General features: G+C 44.4%; 1 protein-coding gene across 4 annotated transcripts in view; it reads right to left on the bottom strand.

Annotated features, from left to right (window-relative positions):
- The window catches only part of LOC310879218 (mediator of RNA polymerase II transcription subunit 13-like), a 141,543-nt gene that overhangs the window by 25,750 nt on the left and 88,582 nt on the right, over window positions 1-27,211 (bottom strand). For 3 of the 4 annotated variants that reach the window (XM_083793718.1, XM_083793719.1, XM_083793720.1), the window contains 5 exons: window positions 7,665-7,810; window positions 6,571-6,789; window positions 3,788-3,955; window positions 860-1,019; window positions 624-728 (listed from right to left, as the gene is read on the bottom strand). In XM_083793718.1, the coding sequence (XP_083649844.1) occupies window positions 624-728; window positions 860-1,019; window positions 3,788-3,955; window positions 6,571-6,789; window positions 7,665-7,810 (798 nt within the window). Of the gene's footprint in view, window positions 1-623; window positions 729-859; window positions 1,020-3,787; window positions 3,956-6,570; window positions 6,790-7,664; window positions 7,811-27,211 lie in introns of those variants that run through there. The other variant, XM_083793721.1, reaches the window with a different exon arrangement.

The following is a 27,211-nucleotide window of genomic DNA, read 5'->3' as shown; positions in this document are numbered from 1 at the left end:
CAGGTCAAAATGGGTTAAATTAATTTTCTCAAAAGTGTGACATGGTTAGCAGCATGTCTATCCACGTGTTAAACCACTGCTTCTCAACATCAGGTACGGGAACCTCCACCGGTCCAAATTAACCCTTACGGGTCTGTAACTCTTGAGTGTGTACACATTTGTACACTCTCAGGGTTAAATGAAAACAGAGGATTTCACAGTAGATTTTGGTCCCAGAGATTAACCCATTTTGGTGTTTCAAGCATTATGTTATACTTTAGCTATTGAAAAATAGCAGATCTACAAGCTCATAGCGCGGCACTCGGTGCTGCGCTATGAACTTGTAGGTCTGCTATTTTTGAAAAATCGTAAAAATGTGTCGCAAATCTTGAATGTTTTTAACTCGGGTCTAAATGGGTTAAAAACCAAAAACATTTAACACCGGAGTTATTCTTGAAACGGAAAGTGTTGACGATCGCTGTGCTAAACGTCTGGGGGCGTACAGTGGGAACACTACTCAACCTGGAGCAGCTGCAGGGGGCTCTTGTCACTGTGCTAAACGTCTGGGGGCGTACAGTGGGAACACTACTCAACCTGGAGCAGTGCTAAACGTCTGGGGGCGTACAGTGGGAACACTACTCAACCTGGAGCAGCTGCAGGGGGCTCTTGTTCCTGGGTCGCTGAAGTCCCACGTGGTCACGCCGTCGGGGACATCCTTCTTAGGCGTCACGCTGCTGGGCTGGCTCCATCTGGGAGAGCGAGAGCAGGCACGACCGGGGTGTTAATCATGTCACTGCACATTAACAGCAATAATGTCGTCCATTCATAAGTGCAAAAGATGTAATACAAACGAGCCTGAATGATTTATACGTGATCTTACTTGTGTTGAGGCTGGCTTAGATAACTCTGCCTCCAGGCTTGATGGATCAGCTGATTAGTCAGTTTCTTCTCAGAATGCTTTGGGCTGAGGTTGGGGACGGCCATGCTGTTGTCGTGTGTGGTGGGGACACTGGAGGCAGAGGTTACAAAGCCACTGTCCGCTGAAATGACGAGAGGATGCAGTAGATGACGTCAGTAGACAATAGGTTTTCTGCCTGAATCTACATCCTAAATAAAATATTGGCACTTGAGCTATCAGCGTGAGATTTTTCTTTTTTTTAATTATTATTATTATTAATTTATTTTTACATGTGAGGTGTTGTGAGCTTGTAGATCAGCTTTTTTCATTACTTTTGTGTGACACTCTTGCATGATAAAGTCGGACATTCATTTACGAAAGAAAAACTGTAAGTATATGAATTATGGAGATACAAGGTTTCTGCCCGACAGCAATGATATACAGTTAAATCACTTTCAACCTGGCTTCTCTATTTTGGGAAAATAGCAGATCGCAACAGCTTGTATTCAGCTTACTCCAAATTATGGCGTAAGCAGTTACATTTAGCTTGCCTTGTTTTTTTTTAATATTTTTCGGAAACTGAAATATTTAGTGGACAATATGTTTCTGTGTACAATACATACATTAATTTTGGATATATGCAAACAGCATTGCAACTTCTGGTAAAAAAGGCAGCAAGCAGCGTACGCTTGTTTAGATCTGCTGCGTTTTCCTTACTTGATTTGTTGGCAGTTTGTGTCAGTAGTCTTAATTGGTTTCAAGTTAATTTAGGGAGCTTAATTAATGTTGATCAAGTAACTAGGAGGTTTGCTAAACAGTTTCGCTGCGCTGTAAACCCCAATCATTCATCAAGGCCTACTTTCTCAGCGGAATGTTTTTACATTCCAAATTATAGTGCCTTTGTTCAAGATCTCATAACAGTCTTTGCAATCATGTGCACAATAACTGTAATTGTGCCATAAATACATTGTTGAACAAATATAGTGACTTGAATGTGAAGTCTGTCCTATTTTAATTATATTGTAAATGATGCAATGCCACTACCACTATGGCCTGATTGTATGTGTGTGCGTGTGTGCGTGCGTGCTGTGATGTTTCTATGTCAGTCGTTCTTCCATTTTTTTTTCCAAGGGGTTCCCGCCCAAAATGGGTTAAAGTAAATGTGCTCAGGATGGTCTAATTTCAAGTCTTTTACTCATTTTCTTATCAATGTTATATTCTTCAATATATTGGATTATTGAAGAACTTCTCAATAAGGAGGAGAGAAAATTAAGAGTTGAACGTTAATATAGATCAAGAGGAATTTGAGGAAGTCATGGAATTCAAATTTCTGGGTGTCATTCTTGACTCTCAACTCAAATATTACAAACACATCAGAAAGTTGAGCAAGACTCTAAAAACAAACCTGAACTGCTTTAGACTAACCAGACAATATATACCACTGCACACAGCCCGATTGTTTATGCATGCCATGATTTTTCCCCCATATCTCCTACTGTATTACTGTCTGGGGCCAGGCCTCACAGTCAGTCATCAAACATCACATCACTTTATAAACAAGCACTGGAAATAATGGATCAAAAACAATGAAATGGCATTTCATAATACTTACATAATACAACATTCTTAGTTTTGACAGTTTTATTAATATATCTTTCATTAATTAAGGTAATTGTCTCCACCAGGCCGAAGGCATGTGGGGAGAGTATGTTTTGCACTCCGTCCGTCCGTCCGTCCGTCCGTGTGTGTGTGTGTGTGTCCGTGTGTGTGTCCGTCCGTGACGAGCTAATCTCGGCCACCGTTAACCCGGTCGATGCCAAATTTTGCACACACACTCCCTGGATGCCAACGATGAACCTCTGCCCCAAACTTTCCAGAACGGCCTGTTATAGCGCCACCAGGAGGCCGCTTTGTGCAAAACAGGTTTTTGCACAGCACACCTACAGATTTTGTCCAAACATCACGCAAATTGGTACACAGTCTCTCTAGAGCCATTCAACCAAACCGGTCTTTCAGATTTCTCACACTCCATCCTGATTGGTTAAGATTGGCTTCCAAAGTTCACAGGAGTGCTCAGTTTCAAACAAAATGCTGCAAATCATGAACACATCGCGTGATTTCCGTGAAATTGTGCACCCACATTCCCACTAGGCCGAGGACAAAATGCCACATGAACAATTTCAACTCAGCCTCAAGGTGGCGCTATAACTGGCCAAAAAGTGTTTTTACCTCTAACTGCACGGATCTGTGGATAACCTGGTGGAGACCTGTGCCCAGAAGGGCACTTTTTCTAGTTTTCAAATGTGTTCATGATCTTGCCCCAGCGGTACTCTGTCCTCCGATAAAAGGACCAGATAGACCAACTAGTAGGATCACAAGGGGATCACTATGCGAACACTAATACAGTATGTTAGGCACATTTTAAAACTGTTTTGTACTTAGATTAGATGTATTAACCCATTTTGGGGGGGCACCCGTTTTGGTGTTTTAAACATTATGTTATAATTTAGCTATTGAAAAATAGCAGATCTACAAGCTCATAGCGCGCCACCGAGTGGCGCGCTACGAGCTTGTAGGTCTGCTATTTATGAAAAATCGTGAAAATGTGCCTAAAATTTTGAATATATTTTTTCAGAACAAACGTTTTTAACTCAAATCTTTGCTTCTGGGGAGGGTCCCTGGAACAACATACTTTCAGATGGGGGTCGGTGGCCAATTACAGATCATTTTTGGGGTCCTTGACATGAAATATTGAGTGATATAGGCCTAGAAACATAGGTATTTCAGAAGACATTTTTTTCAGGCCTGAATGGGTTAAAAGAATCAGGAAAAAAATCAGGAAAAAGGGGTACTTGAAGCCAAAAAGGTGTTGAGAACCTCTGATGTAGGCTACAGCATGTGAGTTGGTACCTGAGCAGGGTTGTTCAGGCGAGGTGGGGGGGGTGAGGGGCACACCGCAGTGGTGCAGTGAGTCTCTACTGAGGCCCTGAGAAGCAGCCGCTGGTGGAGGCTGCTGTACAGGGAGGTCCGCCTGGGCGATCAGCACAAAGGCTGCTGGGTAGGTCATCCTCACACCGCCTGGAAAGGTGGAGAAAGTTCCGTTTTACCAGTCAATTGTAAATGTAATGCAGTATTAATTAATTAATATCATTCAGTCACAGAGTAATATCCTCAGTGTAATTTATAATTAACCAATTCCGACCTGAGATCAGATTCTAAAAATGTCTGTTTGAAAGTGACTTTTTCCTGAAAAAGCTATGTTTCTATGTCAGTGGTTCTTCGATTTTTCAAAAATAGCAGACCTACAAGCTCGTAGCGCGCCACTCGGTGGCGCGCTATGAGCTTGTAGATCTGCTATTTTTCAATAGCTAAAGCATAACGTAATACTAACACCAAAACGGGTTCCCGCCCAAAATGGGTTAAGGGTCCATTTGGTTACATTTGTACAATGTTAACAGTAACACAGAGGACTTTGCAGCCGTGTTGATTTTTAGGACTAATACTAAGACAAAAAAAAAAGTTTGTCGGCTACCTTTTTTCACTGACTAAAACTAAATGAAAACTAAGCTATGACGACTAAAACTAAGACATATATATATAGATATTGACAACTTCGTCAACTAATAAAAACTAGGCTAAAATGTTAGGAAGGGACTAGTGGACAAGAGGTCCAGTATAAATACAAGTCGTAGACAAGTCATTTTACTTGGTTGTGTTGTGAGCTTGTAGATCTGCTATAAAATATTTTTTGGTCGACTAAATCAACTGTAGATTTAAGATTAAAATCTTATGATATTTAGTCGACTAAAACTAGACTAACACTAAAACATTCCAGATAAAATATGACTAAAACTAAATTAAGTTTTATTCCAAAGACTATGACTAAACTAAAATCAAAATCAAAATCAACGCTGCTTCACAGTGCACTCCTTTTTTCCCTGAGCTGTAAAAGAACATAACCTCCTGGTACGTTCGCTATAATGGCCCGACCTTTTATCCACGGATATGCTCACACGCTTATCAGCTCGTTATTCAGATAAAACACCCTCTCAAACGCCTCCTCACACACTCGCCCGCTATCGTTCCACGCGCCTCAGGCTACAGTACATACAGTAGGGGGATGTAGGCTTTCTTCTCAAGGTGTAAAAGGCACTGCTACTATTAGGCTTTGATTTCAATCAGGTCAATACCGTCAAAATCAATGCGCCGGGGTCAGACAGTCGATGGGATCTGATTACACAGAGCTGTGTATATCTCTCCCGTGGGCCTCACCTCTCCGTATCCTCTGCTCCCGTCTTCTCTACTGCTCTCCTTTCCCTCTGATCCACTCATCCCCTCCTTTACCCCCCCCCCCCTCCTCCCCGAGAGGCGTCAAAGGCCTCTGAAGAACACTGCAGCTGAAGCACACTTCAATAGCATCGCGTTCACAATTACCTGGTTCTCAGACTGCCTGAGAGCCTACAATGCAGACTGAGGGCTAAATCAATGCAGAGTTGTTTTTCTTGCGGTTTTCTCTCCCCGGTGTAGAATCACCAGAATCTAATGTGTTCTCTGGGTGTTCTTAAGCTGGAAGGACTTTCAGCGTGCTTTTATTGGGTACTGAGGCGGGAGAAGAGAATGACAGTGTGGAAGGCTTGCTGAGCTGAAACGCGTTGGCCACGTTTTTGCAGTGTCGCTCTGTATGAGGCTAGCCGTCCGTAAGAGGATTGGTCTGTCTGTGTGATTGTCTGGGTGATACTCTTGCAAACTTCTGGATCAATCAGCACCTCATTTTGTATGCTACCATTAAGTTAACTTTATACCTCAAAATGTATGTTTTCTGTATATTGTTTTAACTTTTATTGTATAGTGGAAGTCAATGGGGTTTGAAAACGTTGACCAAATTTGGAGTCATACTGTGCATATGTTACAGATGAGTCTGATGCCATAGACAGACGACTGACACTACTAGATGTTACAGATGAGTCTGATGCCATAGACAGACGACTGACACTACTAGATGTTACAGATGAGTCTGATGCCATAGACAGACGACTGACACTACTAGATGTTACAGATGAGTCTGATGCCATAGACAGACGACTGACACTACTAGATGTTACAGATGAGTCTGATGCCATAGACAGACGACTGACACTACTAGATGTTACAGATGAGTCTGATGCCATAGACAGACGACTGACATTACTAGCCGACACATGCAGTCTGAGATCCACATCAGATCAGTTCCCATGTGGATCTCGAAATCTACATGATTTGATTTTCCATAATTAATCTTTAACTATTAAGCCATGCTGGAATAAAGGCTTTAAAAAAATGTCACAGTGCATCTTGGATCCTTAATTAAGTTCTTCTGAAGTACTTTGCAATTGTTTTTTTCTGCAAAAGAGTCACTTCAATTCATCTAATGCTTATTAACATGAAGTAGTTTTTGGTCTAATTGTGTAATGTCGTCATGAATAACCATGTGGAGATTAATATTTCCTTGAAGGCGTTGAAGCTGCAGCTTATCTTGAAGTGTTAGCATTCATTGATGCAGGAAAATGGCTTAGAATACCAGCACACAGTAATGTCCTCTGAGTGTGTGCAAAATGTATAAATTGACTTCACTGTGCAAAAGCAGATTTATGCAATACAAAAACAGATATTCTTCCTGTTGCAACGTCAAGAAGCACGTTCCAGTTTTTCCATACCTACAATGACCTCCACCGCCACGTGACAGTGAGGGTCGTAGGCCTGCCCACCATCTGCTTTCTCCTTCTCCTTCTCCTTCTCCACATTTCCCTCTTTCTGGCAAAGCACCATGGGATAAAAGTAACTCCACTCCTCCATCAGCTTCCGAACCGCCGGGTCGCTCATCTTATAAGCCTGACCTGTCAGAGTGCCACTGAGACCGTAGGGACTCAGGATCACTGCGGGGACAGATGGACCACATGGACGAGACGGGGAACAGAAGGGACAGACAAACAGATTCAGAGATTACAGTGTACAGTATATCACAGATTGTAAGGGCTGTTCACACCAAGAACTACAACAGTAACTATTAATACACTACATAGTTCGGAAGGCACAGTCTATAACGACAACGACGTGGTGAACGATATCGCTGGGGTCACTTTCAGAGCAATTCCATGAACGACAGCGAATCAAAATCATCATGTTTGCTCACATCATTATGATTATCTTTATGGTTATGATTCTTGATGTGGACAGGAGGCCACTAGGATAGATTAAGCTAAAGCTGAAATCCAGGAATTGTCCCAGTTAGGACATAAAAGGTACGGAATGCAGCTTACACATTTGAACCCCCAGCATGCCTATTCTGGGATGGAACATTCGCCAAAAATAGCCAATCTGCGAGCTTGTGAGCTTGTAGATCGGCTATTTTTGGTGAAGAAATCTGGTGCGGACGGAGGAAAGCGTATAGTCAAAGTACAGTTGTGTGGTGTTTCTGCTTTCTCACCTGGTACTGGTGTAGTGGAGGTCTGTGCTGTCTCACCTGGTACTGGTGTAGTGGAGGTCTGTGCTGTCTCACCTGGTACTGGTGTAGTGGAGGTCTGTGCTGTCTCACCTTGAACTGGTGTAGTGGAGGTCTGTGCTGTCTCACCTTGTACTGGTGTAGTGGAGGTCTGTGCTGTCTCACCTTGTACTGGTGTAGCGGAGGTCTGTGCTGTCTCACCTGGTACTGGTGTAGTGGAGGTCTGTGCTGTCTCACCTTGTACTGGTGTAGTGGAGGTCTGTGCTGTCTCACCTGGTACTGGTGTAGTGGAGGTCTGTGCTGTCTCACCTTGTACTGGTGTAGTGGATGTCTGTGCAAGGCTGATGTGGTCCTCGGTGATGTGATAGGCTGGCTGGTGTTGGACGATCTCTACGCTGGTACACACATTGCTCTCCCCGTGGAGGAAGAAGGTGAAAGCACATGACAGATGCTCACTGTGGAGACGAGAAAGAACAATGAGTTAATTACCCGTCCACCCAGTATAGGAAGTTATTGTGGAGGTTTTGTGTACTGTATATATATAGGAGCCAGGACAGTGATTCTCAATCTTTTTCATACTTGATAAAATGTTTATCACCAATGTACAGTATGCTGCAAATATTTTAACTCAGATAGTGTATGGAATCAAATGGACATGGACGTAGTAAGGCTGGTTCAATTTATACAGAGTTACAGACACGTTAAGTGTCCACTTGGTTCCTAACTATCAACGATTTAGCCCCCTCAAGGACCCCTGGGGATCCCTCCTGGACCCCACATTCAGAACCAGTGTTATAGGCTATACACTGTCACTGTACTGTAATAAAGTCAGTAAGCGATCCTGTAGAGAGAATGTGGCCTGACACTTTATGAAGCTGCAAATGTACCGCCGTCAAAATATCCCAGCATATACCTGTAACTACATTATGTATTAAATGTTTACCGTTACGAGATTCAGAGCATGCACGCTGCATTGATCGTTTGGCTGTAGAAATAGAATATGTATTCAACAGAACACATGCACGATGTGCCTGCAAAGTGCAACTGCTACTGTAAATGAGTCTCTAAATGTGCATTAAGGTCTCCTCATATAGCAGAGAGAATTAACTCAGGGTCATTCTTACTAAAAAGTCTTCCTTCATAAGCTTTACTTACATTGATCATTTTAGTCATTTTCCACATACTATAGCCCCCGTATTGCAGGTATAAATCCTCATTTGGACTTGAATGATCACGGTGGCATCATGTTTAGATACTGTAAACATCATACTCTTTATCACAAGTCCGAGACATAGCTCACCATGCACTCCTTATCACATAGGGGTAATCACAGGGCCATTATTGCAATCTATACATCGCTCGGTGGGCTGGACGCCATTAACTAGCCAGATTGCTTCATTGATGTACATTTTTAATCTATAAAGCCTCTTACTGCCGTGGTTTATGTATAACAGGCTGACAATAAAGTCAGCAGGTACTGTAATCTCTGTGTGATTTCCCCGCTGTCTGTGTAATATCCTCTCCTTGCCCTGAGGAAACGGAGCTTGTGTTTGAGCCATAATGGATCATCAAATTCAATACAGTGACCAATTCCACCAGCCACACATGGGCAGAATTAAACACAGCACCGGGGGGAGGGAGGGGAATAAATGAGATCATCCTGCAGGGCGACACTGACCACCGCGGCCAGCAGATGGCACTGATGGCACTGAGGTATGGGAGGAGGGGGATTTCTCTGTTTAAACAAAACATAAACATTCTTGAGAAAAAACACCACAGCAGGGTGTTCCAGGGGTCTTACACTCAACAAGTATATCAACACGCATGTATAGTGACGGAAGAAGTACTCATATTTATATATCTATACTATATATCTATACCACAATGTAGACATACACTGTAAAAGTCTGGTATTCAAAATGTACTTGAGTAAAAGTACAAAAGTACAATAGTTGTAGTGGAGTAAAAGTGCAATATTTGTGTCTGAGTGGAGTAGAAGTAATGGGAAATACTCCAGTAAAGTAACAATACCTCAAAATTGTACTTAAGTACAGTACTATGTACTACCACCGCACACATATACAGTACATATGCTTACACACAAAGTACAGCAACACATACACTCACACAAGTGTACACAGGCACGTAACGCACATACGCACATGAGCACACGCACACACATTTCAAGCAAAGTACTGTAGCTTTCACTGACCTACTCTTATAACTCTACTCCGTCATTTCAATAATTCACATTTCTACAGCACAAAAAAAAAGGTTTTCAGTGTCTTTCCCGTCCAACCCCGTCCTTGCTATACGTCATAAGGCCATATGAAGTTATATATAGCTCCTAGGGGTGCCTTTGGGGAAGATACGATAAGATAGGTCTTTATAGGATAGTTACTATTGTACAGAATAGTTGAAAGTACGACCCAGGCTACCCCACACACACACACACACACACACACACACACACACACACACACACACACACACACACACACACACACAGAGTTCCGCCATGGTCAAATGAAAAGCAAACTTTGTTTGCTGACGCTGTAGTGGCCTGCTCATAGTGCATCACTTCTACCTGAAGCTATTTGTACTAAGTTAATGGACGGGAGTTCAAGGTGCTTCAAACAGAAGAGCGTAATTACAGTGTTTTATTTTCCATGACTATAAGGTCTCTTCAAAACAGAATCTCTAGATTTAGTCAAAATAAACATCCACATCATGCCATATAAAGTGCTGGCTGGCTGGCTGGCTGGCTGGCTGGCTGGCTGGCTGCCTGCCTGCCTGCCTGCCTGCGTGCCTCTTCTTCCTCTCTGAGTGTGTGCCGTTGCTATGTTTTGGAGTGAGATGACTATCCAGTAGCACGCTGGCTGATTCTATTCATATTTCAGCAGTGTGGAGGACGTGAGCTGAAAGTGTAGTGCGCTGATGAGGCACCGCACATTGAAAAGAAACTAGCTTTGACTGCGATACTTATATTAACCACTTAAGTCCTAGTAAAGTAACACTTAGTTAGCCCAGGTCAACTTGGTCTTTGGTCTCTTTTTCCCCCTCTACACCAAATATATATATATATTTTTAAAGATTTCGTCTTTATTTATTATTTATTTATTTATAGGATAGTAGTCTGACAGAAAATGGGGAGAGAGATGGGGAGCGACACGCAGCTAAGGTCGTTGGGATCGGGATTCGAACCAGGTGCCTGGAACACTATACGTCAGTGGCCCAGGCCTATCTCTTGACCAGAATGTTCTGCAAATGCCTCAAACACCCCCCAAACACCCTCCCAAGTAGGGACGTTCGGGACGAGTCGGGTTCAAGTGATTAACTATTATTCTGAGCAGTTCAATGATGACAACACTGTCAACTGGGATAGCTTAGAATTAGATTGTGGAAGCTTCCGAAAGGTTATAATCTTTAACTAAGCCAATTAGTCTAAATATGACTATGTAATAATCAGCCCACTGGGTCCATTACATTGGTACAACTCTGGTTAAGGGCAATTACTTGTGAGTGGAGCCTGAGCAACAGCGTCATACTGTAGGGCAATGATACAATACAGCTGGAAGATTGATGTTCCCTGTCCTTTTACAAAGGGCATTTTCCTGCACAGTAAGCGGGTGTGAGTGTGTGGACACACTGGGCTCCCTGCATCCTTGCGGACATCTGTGCAGTCTCTGTGCACGTGTGTGTGTGTGTGTGTGTACATGTGTACATGTGTGCGTGCGTGCGTGCATGCATGCGTGCGTGCGTGCGTGCAAATGCAAACATGTGTGTATGTTTTTTGTGTGCATTCATGAGTGCATGCATGCGTGCAGGTGTACAATGTGCGTGTGTGTGTGTGTGTGTGTGTGTGTGTGTGTGTGTGTGTGTGTGTGTGTGTGTGTGTGTTCACGCGCGTGCACGCTGTGTGTGCTGGTCTGTATGAGTGGAAGTATTAATAAATGAAGAGGAGTGATGGTTGAGACTAGCCCCAGGGCTGACAGTACTAGAGAGAGAGGGAGATAGAGAGAGAGAGAGAGAGAGAGAGAGAGAGAGAGAGAGAGAGAGAGAGAGAGAGAGAGAGAGAGAGAGAGAGTGAGAGAGGGAGAGAGGTTGGAGGAGGAGGGAGGAGAGAGAGGGAGAGAAGAGGAGGAAGATGTGGGGATAGATAGAGGAGGAGAGAGAGAGGGGGTGGGTGAGGGGTGGGAGTGGAGAAGGGGCAATGGAGATAAGGGAGAGACAAAGAGAGAGGATGGGAGAAAGAAAGAGAAGGTGTGAAGGCAAGGTAGGAAGTAGAATCTATATCTACAGACAGACAGACAGACAGACTCACTCTTATTAAGAGAAAGATATTGAGAAAGACAAGCAGGGAAGAGAAGAGGAGAGATACAGTATAATGACGTACAGCGAGGTACATGAAGGTATATTTACAATTTAGACGCTATATCTAATATAAGACGCTCTTAATCCACATAATTATAGAAATAGTTAGATCCTGCGCGGCCAGGACTTAACACCCAGAGCGCACAGGACGGAGTTCTCCGCCCTATCAATTAGTAACGCCCAGCGCTCAAGACAGAGATTGATCAAAAGGACGGAGATTATTAGGCTGGGAGCGTATGTTGCACAACATTCGATGTGGCGCGACAGTGGGACGTCATCGAAAATGTTCCCCCCCCTGTTTAGCCGACGAGATGGAAAATCTTAAAACGTGAATAACTCTTGATCTAAAATCATTCCGTCCAATTCTAAGAAAATATTATGTGTCAGACGGCCCACCGCGGTCCGGTCGCTATAGTCGCGATAGAATTAATCATACCTCCTCCCGTTGTTGTCGATTGCCTCAAGAGTGTTTTGTCTACATCTAGCTACTTCAGCCACATCCGGGATAACATCCGGTCTGTCGCTAAATGTGCTCCGCTGCTATAAATGGCTGGGCGCTATGATTTAATGGATTAAATAACCCTGGGTGTTCGGGGTGTTAACTGGGAACAAGTATAGAGGGTATGCGCATGCATAAAGTGAATGGCAAATCGAGTGGCAAAGTGAGAGGCAAAGTGAGTTTAACATTGTTTAACGTTGTTTAATGCAATCAGATAGGACCTTTCTGTTTAGATGTAGGCCTATATGGGCTGTCAAGGCCAGAAAGCATTTTTTGTCCACTCGGTATAGTCAGTAGGCGTTCCCGCATAACTTCCAGGTTTGATGTTGTCACACACATATACCCTCTAGTGAGATACAATGAGGTACATTGAGGCATAGTGAGGTACATTGAGGCATAGTGAGATAAATTGAGGCATAGTGAGGTACATTGAGGCATAGTGAGGTACATTGAGGCATAGTGAGGTGCAGGGAGGCATAGTGAGTTATATTGAGGCATAGTGAGTTATATTGAGGCATAGTGAGTTACATTGAGGCATAGTGAGTTATATTGAGGCATAGTGAGGTGCAGGGAGGCATAGTGAGGTGCAGGGAGGCATAGTGAGGTACATTGAGGCATAGTGAGATACAATGAGCTACATTGAGGCATAGTGAGATGCAGGGAGGTACATTGAGGCATAGTGAGGTACATTGAGGCATAGTGAGGTATATTGAGGCATAGTGAGGTACATTGAGGCATAGTGAGGTACATTGAGGCATAGTGAGGTGCAGGGAGGCATAGTGAGTTACATTGAGGCATAGTGAGGTACATTGAGGCATAGTGAGGTACATTGAGGCATAGTGAGGTACATTGAGGCATAGTGAGGTACATTGAGGCATAGTGAGGTACATTGAGGCATAGTGAGGTACATTGAGGCATAGTGAGGTACATTGAGGCATAGTGAGGTGCAGGGAGGCATAGTGAGGTGCAGGGAGGCATAGTGCGGTACATTGAGGCATAGTGAGGTACATTGAGGCATAGTGAGATACAATGAGGTACATTGAGGCATAGTGAGATGCAGGGAGGTACATTGAGGCATAGTGAGTTACATTGAGGCATAGTGAGTTACATTGAGGCATAGTGAGGTACATTGAGGCATAGTGAGGTGCAGGGAGGCATAGTGAGGTGCAGGGAGGCATAGTGCGGTACATTGAGGCATAGTGAGGTACATTGAGGCATAGTGAGATACAATGAGGTACATTGAGGCATAGTGAGATGCAGGGAGGTACATTGAGGCATAGTGAGTTACATTGAGGCATAGTGAGGTGCAGGGAGGCATAGTGAGGTGCAGGGAGGCATAGTGAGGTGCAGGGAGGCATAGTGAGGTGCAGGGGGGCATAGTGAGGTGCAGGGAGGCATAGTGAGGTACATTGAGGCATAGTGAGGTGCAGGGAGGCATAGTGAGTTACATTGAGGCATAGTGAGGTACATTGAGGCATAGTGAGTTACATTGAGGCATAGTGAGGTGCAGGGAGGCATAGTGAGTTACATTGAGGCATAGTGAGGTGCAGGGAGGCATAGTGAGGTGCAGGGAGGCATAGTGAGTTACATTGAGGCATAGTGAGTTACATTGAGGCATAGTGAGGTGCAGGGAGGCATAGTGAGTTACATTGAGGCATAGTGAGGTGCAGGGAGGCATAGTGAGGTGCAGGGGGGCATAGTGAGGTGCAGGGAGGCATAGTGAGGTGCAGGGAGGCATAGTGAGTTACATTGAGGCATAGTGAGGTGCAGGGAGGCATAGTGAGTTACATTGAGGCATAGTGAGGTGCAGGGAGGCATAGTGAGGTGCAGGGAGGCATAGTGAGTTACATTGAGGCATAGTGAGGTGCAGGGAGGCATAGTGAGTTACATTGAGGCATAGTGAGGTGCAGGGAGGCATAGTGAGGTGCAGGGGGGCATAGTGAGGTACATTGAGGCATAGTGAGGTGCAGGGAGGCATAGTGAGGTGCAGGGAGGCATAGTGAGTTACATTGAGGCATAGTGAGTTACATTGAGGCATAGTGAGGTGCAGGGAGGCATAGTGAGGTGCAGGGAGGCATAGTGAGTTACATTGAGGCATAGTGAGTTACATTGAGGCATAGTGAGGTGCAGGGGGGCATAGTGAGGTGCAGGGAGGCATAGTGAGGTGCAGGGAGGCATATTGAGTTACATTGAGGCATAGTGAGGTGCAGGGAGGCATAGTGAGTTACATTGAGGCATAGTGAGGTGCAGGGAGGCATAGTGAGGTGCAGGGAGGCATAGTGAGTTACAGGGAGGCATAGTGAGGTGCAGGGAGGCATAGTGAGTTACAGGGAGGCATAGTGAGGTGCAGGGAGGCATAGTGAGTTACAGGGAGGCATAGTGAGGTGCAGGGAGGCATAGTGAGGTACATTGAGGCATAGTGAGGTACATTGAGGCATAGTGAGGTGCAGGGAGGCATAGTGAGGTGCAGGGAGGCATAGTGAGGTGCAGGGAGGCATAGTGAGGTGCAGGGAGGCATAGTGAGTTACAGGGAGGCATAGTGAGGTACATTGAGGCATAGTGAGGTGCAGGGAGGCATAGTGAGTTACATTGAGGCATAGTGAGGTGCAGGGAGGCATAGTGAGGTACATTGAGGCATAGTGAGTTACATTGAGGCATAGTGAGGTACATTGAGGCATAGTGAGGTGCAGGGAGGCATAGTGAGTTACATTGAGGCATAGTGAGGTGCAGGGAGGCATAGTGAGGTGCAGGGAGGCATAGTGAGTTACATTGAGGCATAGTGAGGTGCAGGGAGGCATAGTGAGGTGCAGGGAGGCATAGTGAGGTGCAGGGAGGCATAGTGAGGTACATTGAGGCATAGTGAGGTGCAGGGAGGCATAGTGAGGTGCAGGGAGGCATAGTGAGGTGCAGGGAGGCATAGTGAGGTACATTGAGGCATAGTGAGGTGCAGGGAGGCATAGTGAGGTGCAGGGAGGCATAGTGAGGTGCAGGGAGGCATAGTGAGGTGCAGGGAGGCATAGTGAGGTGCAGGGAGGCATAGTGAGGTACATTGAGGCATAGTGAGGTACATTGAGGCATAGTGAGATACATTGAGGCATAGTGAGTTACATTGAGGCATAGTGAGGTGCAGGGAGGCATAGTGAGGTACATTGAGGCATAGTGAGTTACATTGAGGCATAGTGAGGTACATTGAGGCATAGTGAGGTACATTGAGGCATAGTGAGTTACATTGAGGCATAGTGAGGTGCAGGGAGGCATAGTGAGGTGCAGGGAGGCATAGTGAGGTGCAGGGAGGCATAGTGAGGTGCAGGGAGGCATAGTGAGGTGCAGGGAGGCATAGTGAGTTACATTGAGGCATAGTGAGGTGCAGGGGGGCATAGTGAGGTGCAGGGAGGCATAGTGAGGTGCAGGGAGGCATAGTGAGGTACATTGAGGCATAGTGAGGTGCAGGGAGGCATAGTGAGGTGCAGGGAGGCATAGTGAGGTGCAATGAGGTAGAGGGAGGTTGCATGAAAACAAAATGATAGAATGGTGGAAGGGTGAATAATTCAGCATTACACACCCTGTGTTGAGATCACAGCCATCCTTAATGGATGACTACTGAAAGCAATTATTGCTTTTATGGTGATATCAATCAAGGGATGTGGGACTGGAGAGTGCCCCATGCACTGACACTCCATACACTGTCCAACCTGTGTGTGTGTGTGTGTGTGTGTGTGTGTGTGTGTGTGTGTGTGTGTGTGTGTGTGTGTGTGTGTGCGTGTGTGCGTCCGTGCGTGCGTGCATGCGTGCGTGTGCGTGCGTGCGTGCGTGCGCCGAGTCACAAGAGTCAGACTGTGGGTGCTCATAGTTTGAGTGTGCAAAGACATATGCTCACACGTACCTTTCCATTATACACAGGCATCAAGCGTATGTACTACTGCATGCTTGAACGGCATCAGAATAAACAGTTGCCTGGTGCATGAGATTCACTGATGTTTAAGACATGACAACATGTGTTACCACGTGTCATTCACGCCCCGCTGCTATGCTCTCAGGCAGCCAGTGGTGACTAGTCGGTCACTGGGGGGGTCTAGATAATATAGTCTGACATGCATAAGGGTCTACGTGCATGCACGCACGCACACACAAACACACCTTCGCTACATAATTATATTCATGCACACTTATCAACACACCAACATAATAAATATCATCATGCTCCCATGTCTAATGTAATGGAAAATAGAAAAGAAAGGTGAAAATGGAGCCATGCACGGGTTCTCTTTAGATATTGTAGCGTGAGAAAAGCCCAGAGACACGTGACAGAACAAAACGGACCGAGAAAACTGACAAACGGAACAAACAATGTGACAAATGGAACGAGAAGAAATGTAATTTCTTACAGACACCTCATGGTTCTGCTAATGCTTAGATTCCATTAGCCACAACCACATGCATACTAAACAGATATGATAGGGTTCTCTCCGTGCTAGCAGGAGAAGCTGAAACGCAGGAATCTGTGAGATGATCCTCCGGCTAATCTCTTCCATGCAGCACATGTCTCCCCTATAGTGAATTATCGTAATCCGTCTGGCTGTGTGATAATGATGCTTACTAAACAATTTGGAGGCCTGTCCCTCCTAAGGAGTACTACATGTACATTAAATGCACCAGCACACGCTCAGAAAGACACTATACAACAAACAAAAAACAATAGAAATAAGTGTCATAGTAGTGTCAATGTTTAACACAGAAATAGGCACAGTATACTATAGACTGACACCTATTGCACTCCTCAAATATTTTCACACACATACAGGAATATAAACAGATGTTACGTACATGCTCGCGCGCACGCACGCACGCACGCACGCACGCACGCACACACGCACACACACACACACACACACACACACACACACACACACACACACACACACACACACACACACACACACACACACACACACACACACACACACACACACACACACACACACACACACACACACACACACACACACACACACACACACACACACACACACACACACACACACACACACCCTATTAACACAGGGATAAGGAGAATGCAGTCAGCTTTGATGTATTATTCATTGGCCCCCAGTGGGTGGCCTTAGCCAGTATTGCTATCACAATGTTAGCCCTCAAACACTCCGGCAGCTATTTATATGGATTCACAATGAGTAGCTGCCACGCTCAAGGACACACTGTCGTTACTCTCTTCACAGGGATTAAGAAGCATAGAAGAATAACGCTGTCTATTCCAATTCTGCTTTTTGGATTTATTGTTAAATTACTGAAAAAATTACAATCCCCAGAAATGCAGTCAATGGAACCCGTGGGCCTTACAAACTCTGCCGAATGGAAAAGAATGAGCCATTGACTAGATACGTCAACATGAGAAGCCGATGACTTTTCCCTTTTTCATTTTTTAGCTATAATTGCTCCAAAAGAACAAGTCTGGTGTGCTGTTACCGAGATGTATCACCTGCATTCTATTGATCCATGTCTCTCTCTTTTCTCTCTTACTGACATGGCATTGAAAATCGAAAGGATTATGTACCTTTAAATATGTGTCCCTTTGCTTTTTGTTGGCCAGTAAATGGTCTTGTTAACCACATGGACCCCGGTCAATGAAGTATATAGGGTTTTAGTTAGCCTTAAACCTTGTAAACTAAGCGGTTAAACCTTGTAAACTAAGCGGTTAAAGAGGACCCGATGCTCATGCAGAATATCCCTTTACATTGCATTAATATCCCTAATATATCTACGACGGGGGACGCGTTCATGAGCTAAAACCATTTGAATGGTGGCATTTCTGAGCCATACAAATTTGGACTTGATAAAGCTCAAGTGCTTTATCACTTGAGCAATGCATTCTGTACGATCATGAATGATATGCACACAGAAAATGCTGGAAAATCCTTTCGAATGAGAATGAATCAGATTCCAGATTCCAGAACGTTCTGGGGAAACCTTGCTGCACTGTCAGACGCTCGTAAGCAAGAGCAAAAAGCGTGACAATACATCATAAAAAAGTAGTTATCATGAATCACACGTAAGCTAAGAACGTAACAGTGGAATATCTATATAATGAAACTATGCATATATACTTTATAGTGATATAAATGCTATAAGTCTAAGTCTGCATAAAATGCTACATAAGTATCTGTAAGACACACACACACACACACACACACACACACACACACACACACAGGTACGTGCACATTACCAGCTCCCTTCTGCTCTAACAAAGCTCACTCCTGAAATACTGACTCAATTACTGTGTGCCTTTAGTGCTGTCAGCCAGCCAGTCAAGCATTAATTTCATCAGCCTGTCAGCAACAGTCTTAACTGTCAGTCAGTATAAACTCGCAACAGGCAGTTAGTCGAGTTGGTCGGACAATCCTGCAATCAGTCACCCAGTCACTAAGCCAGGAAGACATTCAGTCAGCCTGTTAATTAGACACGTTTATACAGTGAGACAGTCACCACATCAGCTTAGTCATTAAAACTAAAAACATCCTCTAATTGATATCGTCTCCTTCCTTCCTTGATCATGAAATAAAAAGCATATGTCATGCAACATACATCCTCCATGATCAAAAGGATATCGAATGTATAGAATGTATAGAGTTCACGATGTGAACAAGTCTTTGAGTGAATGCGTGGGTGTACCTGCCACTCAAAGTGTGTGTGTGCGACTGTGCATGCGTGCGTTTTAACAAAATGTATCACATCAGGAAAGGGCACACATACATTATGCGACAAGTGGCCGGAAGTTCATCCACTCCCATAATATGGGGTGAAAACGGAAAGACTGTCCCGATGCGGCAAGCTGACGGAGCTGGTGAACTATCACCCGGGTGTGATAGGCACTAACCAATGGGATGACAGATACAGCATGAATAAAATAAAATAAAATAAAATAAAATAAAATAAAATAAAATAAAATAAAATAAAATAAAATAAAATAAAATAAAATAAAATAAAATAAAATAAAATAAAATAAAATAAAATAAAATAAAATAAAATAAAATAAAATAAAATAAAATAAAATATTTTTGAGCTGTGCACACCGCTCCAATGACTGGCCACGTGTGTCCCTATGTGTCTATGTCCCTAATATGTATGTCTGTTTGGTGTATGAACAGTACCACTAGGGTGACCTAGTCATACTGCATGACTATAACTTTTATTAATACTACCACTACAGAATATGCTCTAGTCTATTACTGTATAATCAACATGAAAAGCCTAGCTGGACCATATTGTGTAAAATGCTGAATTTGCGTGCGTGCGTGCGTGCGTGTCTACACACACACACAGTGACAGTATATATACATTGTAATCCTTATGTAGCTTGTCATGACCTTAAATTGTGGCCTGACATGCAATGTTCCGTTGACTAGGTCAGTGACTGCTAATATTTCAATGTTGTTGTTATCTCTGCAGCCATACTGTAGTTTGTAGTAGGAGGTTAAAGGAGAGGAGATATATCTATGAAATAGCATAACATACTATTCATAATTCACATTCTTCTGTGCATAGACAGAATCTGATTATGCACATAATTTGTACAGCGCATCTGGAAAATAAATATACAAACAAACACAGTATATATACAATACTGCTCACTCAATAAAACTAAAAAGACAAAAAATTGCTTGTCATTTAGGGAGGAGAGCTCATATAAAACTTGGCCTCAGTATCTGATCAATGTAGTCAGTGCAAATGAATGGGGGGAGGTAAGTGTACCTATAGAAATATGCCCAATGTATTACATTGAGCTGACTGAGGTTTAAGTCATGCATATATTGTAGTTGCAGAGGAAGATAGACTCCAATGGAATTATTCAGCTCTCTTTGGTAATACTTAATTTACTACCCCCTCCTACCGCTCTCCCTCTCTCCCTCTCCCTCCCTCTCTCTCCTTCTCCCTCCCTCTCTCTCCCTCTCCCTCCTTCTCCCTCCCTCTCTCTCCCTCTCCCTCTCCCTCCCTCTCTCTCTCTCTCTCTCTGCCCCCCTTTGGTGTCTGATGCAATCCGTTACCAACCCAGAGTGTTTCTCTCTTTCAGACACAAAGACACAGGCAGCGTGGCGCTTCAGAGAGGAGGATAGGAGGGGAGGAGAGGAGGGGAAGAGGTGGGTATCTCTTCTCCTAGATGTGCCAATCCTCCCCATGCCCAAGAGGCACAGAGCAGAGATAAACACCAGAGAAGTCTGACAAAGGCGCACGAGCCGGCATGGGTATGGGGGCACGCACGCGCACACGTGCACACACACACACACACACACACACACACACACACACACACACTCTGCAGTGCCCCCTATTGGACTAAAAGGCATGGGAATAGCACTGATTGGGTAGCGAAACAGAGAAGACAAAGGAAACGGCTGAAGCTGAAGGTCTCAGCTCACGTCTCACTGAGTGGAGTCCTGCGGTGTGGCATGAACACGCTGCCATCCTCTGGCCTCTGAGGACTGACCCTGTCACTCGCGCACCGCGGTCATCACACGGGCTCATGTGAAGACACTGTGTGGCGTTATGTGGTCATCACACGGGCTCATGTGAAGACACTGTGTGGTGTTATGTGGTCATCACACGGGCTCATGTGAAGACACTGTGTGGTGTTATGTGGTCATCACACGGGCTCATGTGAAGACACTGTGTGGCGTTATGTGGTCATCACACGGGCTCATGTGAAGACACTGTGTGGCGTTATGTGGTCATCACACGGGCTCATGTGAAGACACTGTGTGGCGTTATGTGGTCATCACACGGGCTCATGTGAAGACACTGTGTGGCGTTATGTGGCGCGAGCTGTGCTGCGTCGTGTTGTGCCGGTGTGCAGTGTGGTTAGTGCTGGCGTGTGTGTTGTTGGCGACAAGGAGAGAGAGAGAGCGAGAGAGAGAGAGAGAGAGAGCGCTTGCATGCTCTCATGCATCTGTGATGTGAAGAATTTTTATGTGTGTGGGAAGCTCATCATTTACATAAATTATGCTGTTCAACTGGCCCAGGTGTCCAAAAAGTGGATGTACAGTAGGCTAATAGAATATATACATGTATATATGTACAGCTACGGTATATAAAATGTAATAGGAATGTCTCTCCTTTTCCCTCCCATTCCAACCCCTTGAGCTGTGTGCTCAATAATTCACACGGAGAAGGAGTCTGGGGCAGAACAGCAGGGGGTCTACGAGCTGATGATGTTACTCAGACAAAGCTGTCAAACTCGAGCGGAATCAGGGACAATACAAACGGGTTGGAGACCCCCTTACACACACACACAGACTCTGTTGCTCATACAAAGACCCCCTTACACACACACACACACACACACACACACACACACACACACACACACACACACACACACACACACACACACACACACACACACACACACACACACACACACACACACACACACACTGACAAACAGAGACCCCTTTACATACACACAGACCAATTTACACACACACACAGACAGACATAGATCACTTTACACATACAGTACAGAGACCCCCTGGCGCACACATGATTTCAGACAATGTTTTTATGTGCGCGGGTCACTCACTTGCAAACCCCCAAGTTTGAACCTGGATAAGTCATGGGTCCTCTGGGAAACCCCTCTGTGTAAACCCACAACAGTTTGGATGACATATCGTGCACAAGCGTGTGTGCAAAAACTGCATGCCCAAACAAACGTTAAATGTATCGCCGCACATCACAGGTTTACAGGTTCAAAAACATGCATGAAATTCTTCCTACAAGCTCCCGTCGTCTGCCGTTTTAAGAAAGCGTATAGAGAAAGACAAACAGGGGGGAAAAAACAGTGCAGAGAGTAAGAATGACCTGTCACCTGAATTTCTTAAAGATGGAATGCCGTGATTTCCCTCCCCTAAAACATGTTTATCAGGTACTATGATTATACTAACTAGGAGAATAAATGTTAAAATTATGTTTTTATGTGGCCACATCCACCAGTTCATTAAAGGTGTAGGGAAACGGAAATGGTGGGCATTTTTATTTTGAAGTTTCAGACCGTTTCAGCTCGAAACACCGCTCTGAAGTTTCTGAACCAATCAGAGCGTCGCATCCCTTCAGGCGGTGGGACGGTATAGCTATGCATGGATTGTTTGTTTACAAGTCAGATAGTCGGCCAGCTGTACCAGTTTACTGTTACGTGGCTTATTTCTAGCCTATAATGTTTTCAGATACACATTTTAGCGTGATGATTAAGTTGAAACCGAGTAATAAGACTGTCTGGATGGTATCTTGAATGGGAATAAAAACGGAGGATTTCTGTAATCAGTAGCAGCTGTGCTGGACAGTGTTGGAAGGATGCGCAGATAATGGGGAATTAAACGGGTGAGCTTCATTTTTATTGGCTTTTATCAATGTGTATCTCTACACGTCATCACGCAGCACGTTTTAGTTTGGCATCCATTGTTCGGTATGATATGATGACCACGGATATGGTCTAAAAGTGTGCCTTTAAGTATGCCTGGTTTTCAGGTGGGTGGTGATGCACCTGAACTGAAAGCCGCACCCACAGCTGTTGTTGTATGATAATATACAGGGGGAGGGGTTAGGGCTAACATGGTGTATTTCGATTGGGCCTTTTGACTCAAAAGGCTTTCAGCTTTCAGGAAGAAACCAAAAATACACAGGGAAGACATATTTCAATATTCTAACCACATTAGAGCTGGGATACCCGACCAAAACCGGACCCGACGGGTCGGGCTATAGGGTCGGGGCTCATTACCATAATTAGTGGTCGGGATTCGGTTCGGGCCAGCCATGCTGTGATATATAGAAAATAAAGTGTAAATATGATTATGAATGAAAACGATCCGAAGTCTGTCTCTCTGTGTTTCCTGGTTAACCAGGACACGTGGTGCAGCGTGACAACGCACTGCAGGCAGCAGCACCGCTTGTTGTTGCCCATGTGAACCTCAGTCCCTACGATAATTCTCTAGGTCAGGAGTTACAAAATGAGCTTGGGACTGAGGTTACATATGGGGCGCAGCTGGAAGAACCACTGAAGAGAGAAGGACGGCGTTAGCCTAGGTTGAACTCACCCACGATGGATGTGATCATCTTCCTCCATGACAACATGTAAACCGCAAATGGTTGGATTAATATAAATAGTTTGATTTATTAGCTGTTAAACAGTGAACAGTTGAGTATGAGTAAATAACTCGATCCGTGCCCATGGACCATGGCAAATTAGGCTACCAATAATCGCCTGCCGCTGGCGCTGATTGTTTGATTGAATAGCACTTTAACAGTTTGCAACTTTGCACGAACAGTCCCAAAGTAGCCTACAGCTGCCCGCTGCCCCGCTCCACGCTGTGTGGATTAAATATTGCCAATGCAGAATTGCTGATGTCAAATCAATCATCAATGCTGGTAAGACTGCACAAGTGTTTTTGTGTGTGTGTGTGTGTGTGTGTGTGTGTGTGTGTGTGTGTGTGTGTGTGTGTGTGTGTGTGTGTGTGTGTGTGTGTGTGTGTTTGTTTGCTGTGAGCTTGTGCGGTGCGCTGTGTTATACTGTCAGCGTAGTAGTAGGCTGTAGATATAAAATGGTCCCATTTCATGGTAATTTACAAGACACAACAGTGTGGTATCTAAACGTAACAGTCAGGCAAGGCAAGCTGTACATTATAACAATAACATGCTTGCTGTCAGTGCCTTCCTCAAAGAAAAATGAAGGGGGGGGGGGGGGATTGGGGGAAGCATCGGTGTATATAATATATTAATAATTAAGGTCGGGCTCGTTTCGGTGTCGGGCCCGGGTCGAGCTGTATATAAAGTGGGTCCGATCCCAGCTCTAAACCACATCTGGGGGTCTATGAGGAGTAGGACGAAGGCTCCTACTCCTGGTGGGGGCTCCTCACTGGCTCCACACACGACAGCAGTGACAACACAGGAATGTGTGTGGGGAGGAATTAATTTGCATAATGACTAAATTGGGGAGAAAAAGGGGTAAAAAAAATAATTGGCTAATTACTAATTAGCATTGCTGTGTATGCTGAGGAACATAACATCAACATAATATCACTGAGCCTCTCCTCTGCAACAACATTGATGTAGATTTGGGGCATGCTCTCTGGCCTCCTATAGTCCACGATCAGGTCTTGTTGATGTTGAGAGCGAGGTTGCTGTGATGACAACAATTGGTCAAAGTCTGATCTGACCTCGTCCCTGCAGTCTCGCCGTCACTGACATCCCGGTCCACCACTGTCGTGCCACTCAGTATACTAGGAGTAGGGTAGAGAGAGGACTCAGTATACTAGGAGTAGGGTAGAGAGAGGACTCAGTATACTAGGAGTAGGGTAGAGAGAGGACTCAGTATACTAGGAGTAGGGTAGAGAGAGGACTCAGTATACTAGGAGTAGGGTAGAGAGAGGACTCAGCACACAGTATACTAGGAGTAGGGTAGAGAGAGGATTCAGTATACTAGATGTAGGGTAGAGAGAGGACTCAGCACACAGTATACTAGGAGTAGGGTAGAGAGAGGATTCAGTATACTAGATGTAGGGTAGAGAGAGGACTCAGCACACAGTATACTAGGAGTAGGGTAGAGAGAGGATTCAGTATACTAGATGTAGGGTAGAGAGAGGACTCAGCACACAGTATACTAGGAGTAGGGTAGAGAGACGACTCAGCACGCAGACCTGATGTAATGTTGACCATGCTCACGATTTGACGGTGGCTCAGTCCGGTGGAAGTCCAGTATCCAGTTGCACTTGGTCGGGTCAAGCCTATTACAGTATAGTCTCTGAGCTGTGTGCGGCGCTTGGAGGGAACTATTGTGTTGAATGTTGAGCTGTAGTCCACACAGCATTCGTACACATCCATCCCCCTCATAAAGGTGAAAGAGGGGTCTGTGAAGACCCATGGTTAATACACGCACGCACGGTACTTTGTACAGAGTCGCGGTACAAAGGCACAAATTAAATCCGAAATGTGGATAGCAGAAAATCCACCAAGGACAGTGATTGTGGAATCCGATTTATGGAGGTTTGAAAATCCTCCTTTCAACTGGTTTGCACTGAGATTATATTTGCAATCCCATAGTTGGAACGGTGGGGCGTTGCTATAGGAACCGGACAAGATGTTAAAAGCTTCCGTAGGCCTCAACCATTATATAGACGGAGTATACGTTGGGTTGGGGTATGTATATATACAGACCTGGGATATGACGCCACCTAGCGTCGACGTCTGTATATATACGTAAGTAGCATGTGTGAAACTAGAGGTTTTTCACGATTCTGAATCCATTCCGAGCATTAGTTTTGCACGAAAATCACTTCTTGGCCTAAAAACGTCCATAGCTGTCATCACAAATGTGATGAGGTCAGCACATTTGGGCACATTTGGTTAAGTGGCTATGGCCGAATTTAGTGCAAAACTAATGCTTGGAATGGATTCAGAATCCTGAAAAAACCCTAGTTTGACATCTCACATGCTACTTAAAGTATGAACGTATGAAATGTTGCCTTATATTGGTTGTCTATGGTGTGGTATACAAAAATGGCCATAACTATTTTTCGCGATGTTTCCGGCAGAGCAGACCTCTCATTCTGTGGACCTTAATGACCAAATGAATAGAAAAAACACAAATAAAAAGTATATGTGATGACATCACAGGTTAATCTCTATTCCTTGAGCTTTTGGGCCTGTGGCTCCCCGGCTATTATAGTTCCAAGGGAAGTCAAAGAGGGTCAACCCCTCTGTCTTAACAGGAAGACAAGGGAGAGGTCTCATCGTGTCAGATAGACTATTTTTGACAAAGGTTGAAAGAAAGAAAGAAAGAAAGAAAGAAAGAAAGAAAGAAAGAAAGAAAGAAAGAAAGAAAGAAAGAAAGAAAGAAAGACCCACACCTCCCTGTCTGTCTGTGTGTGTCTGTCTGGAGCTAATTTTGCAAATCACTTGAGCAATGCATGACTGCCAGCTTTCTTGTGCAAGCTGCCAATAATAGACCAATATAGCGCAGCGATAGTACAGGTAGGCATGGTAGGCAGGAGGTATACATGCATTCAGCCTCACCTCCACATTCACATTTGCTAACAAGTTAATTCATACACACACCCATGACAGCCAGACGGTCTCTCAACATTCAACAAGCTAAAACAAACACCCTCAATCTAATGGTTCATTCAGGAAGTCTTTTTAAGCAGAACACTGTTCACTTCATGTTCAGCATTGGTCACAGCTCTGTTCCTGCAGCTGTCTGTGTTCAAACTCCTTCCTAGTCCCCAGCCAGCCTCCTCCTCTGTATGATTCTGTGGATTGTATGATGTTATATCTTTGTATCTTAATTTATGCCTTTGAAGGGCTCAATATTTAAATGTTTACGTTTCTGTGGGTTGTATGTTAATCTGTGTATGAACTTATGCCCTTGACGCGTTTGATATTAATGCAATAACGCTGTATCTTTTGCACTGCTTCTGGGGGGTTTGTGATCTCAGATTCTGTGTCATGCTTGCACAGACAATCTGTATCACAGGAGCAGAGTCACACCGCCAAACTGAATGCACTAGCATTGCAATAAATGGTTAAAATGGTCCATCCTGAGTGTCTAAGTGTCTAAAAGTGTCTAACTGAAATAATCATATCTACATGATACTTTTACTCGTGGAAAAGGAAGAGGTTGACTCTGGTTGAGGAAGGAGAAAACTGACCAGACGGAAGAGCAGACAGACTTTCGCTTTAACGTAGTTGTGGATAAGTTATTTTTCATTCTTTCTTTTTTTCCCCCGATATTATTTTAGTCGTCCGAAAGACAGACTTTTGAGGATAGCAAATCCAGTATATATAGTCACAGACAGAAATAGCACACACACACACACACACACACACACACACACACACACACACACACACACACACACACACACCTACACGCATTCACCTATACGTTTGATATTGGTACCACTTCAAATAGAGCACAACATTT

Source organism: Protomyctophum parallelum (assembly GCF_964188405.1).
Source record: "Protomyctophum parallelum genome assembly, chromosome: 21".
NCBI lineage: Eukaryota > Metazoa > Chordata > Actinopteri > Myctophiformes > Myctophidae > Protomyctophum > Protomyctophum parallelum.
The sequence above is the reverse complement of the archived record's forward strand: the minus strand, read 5'-3'. Positions and strand labels throughout refer to the sequence as shown.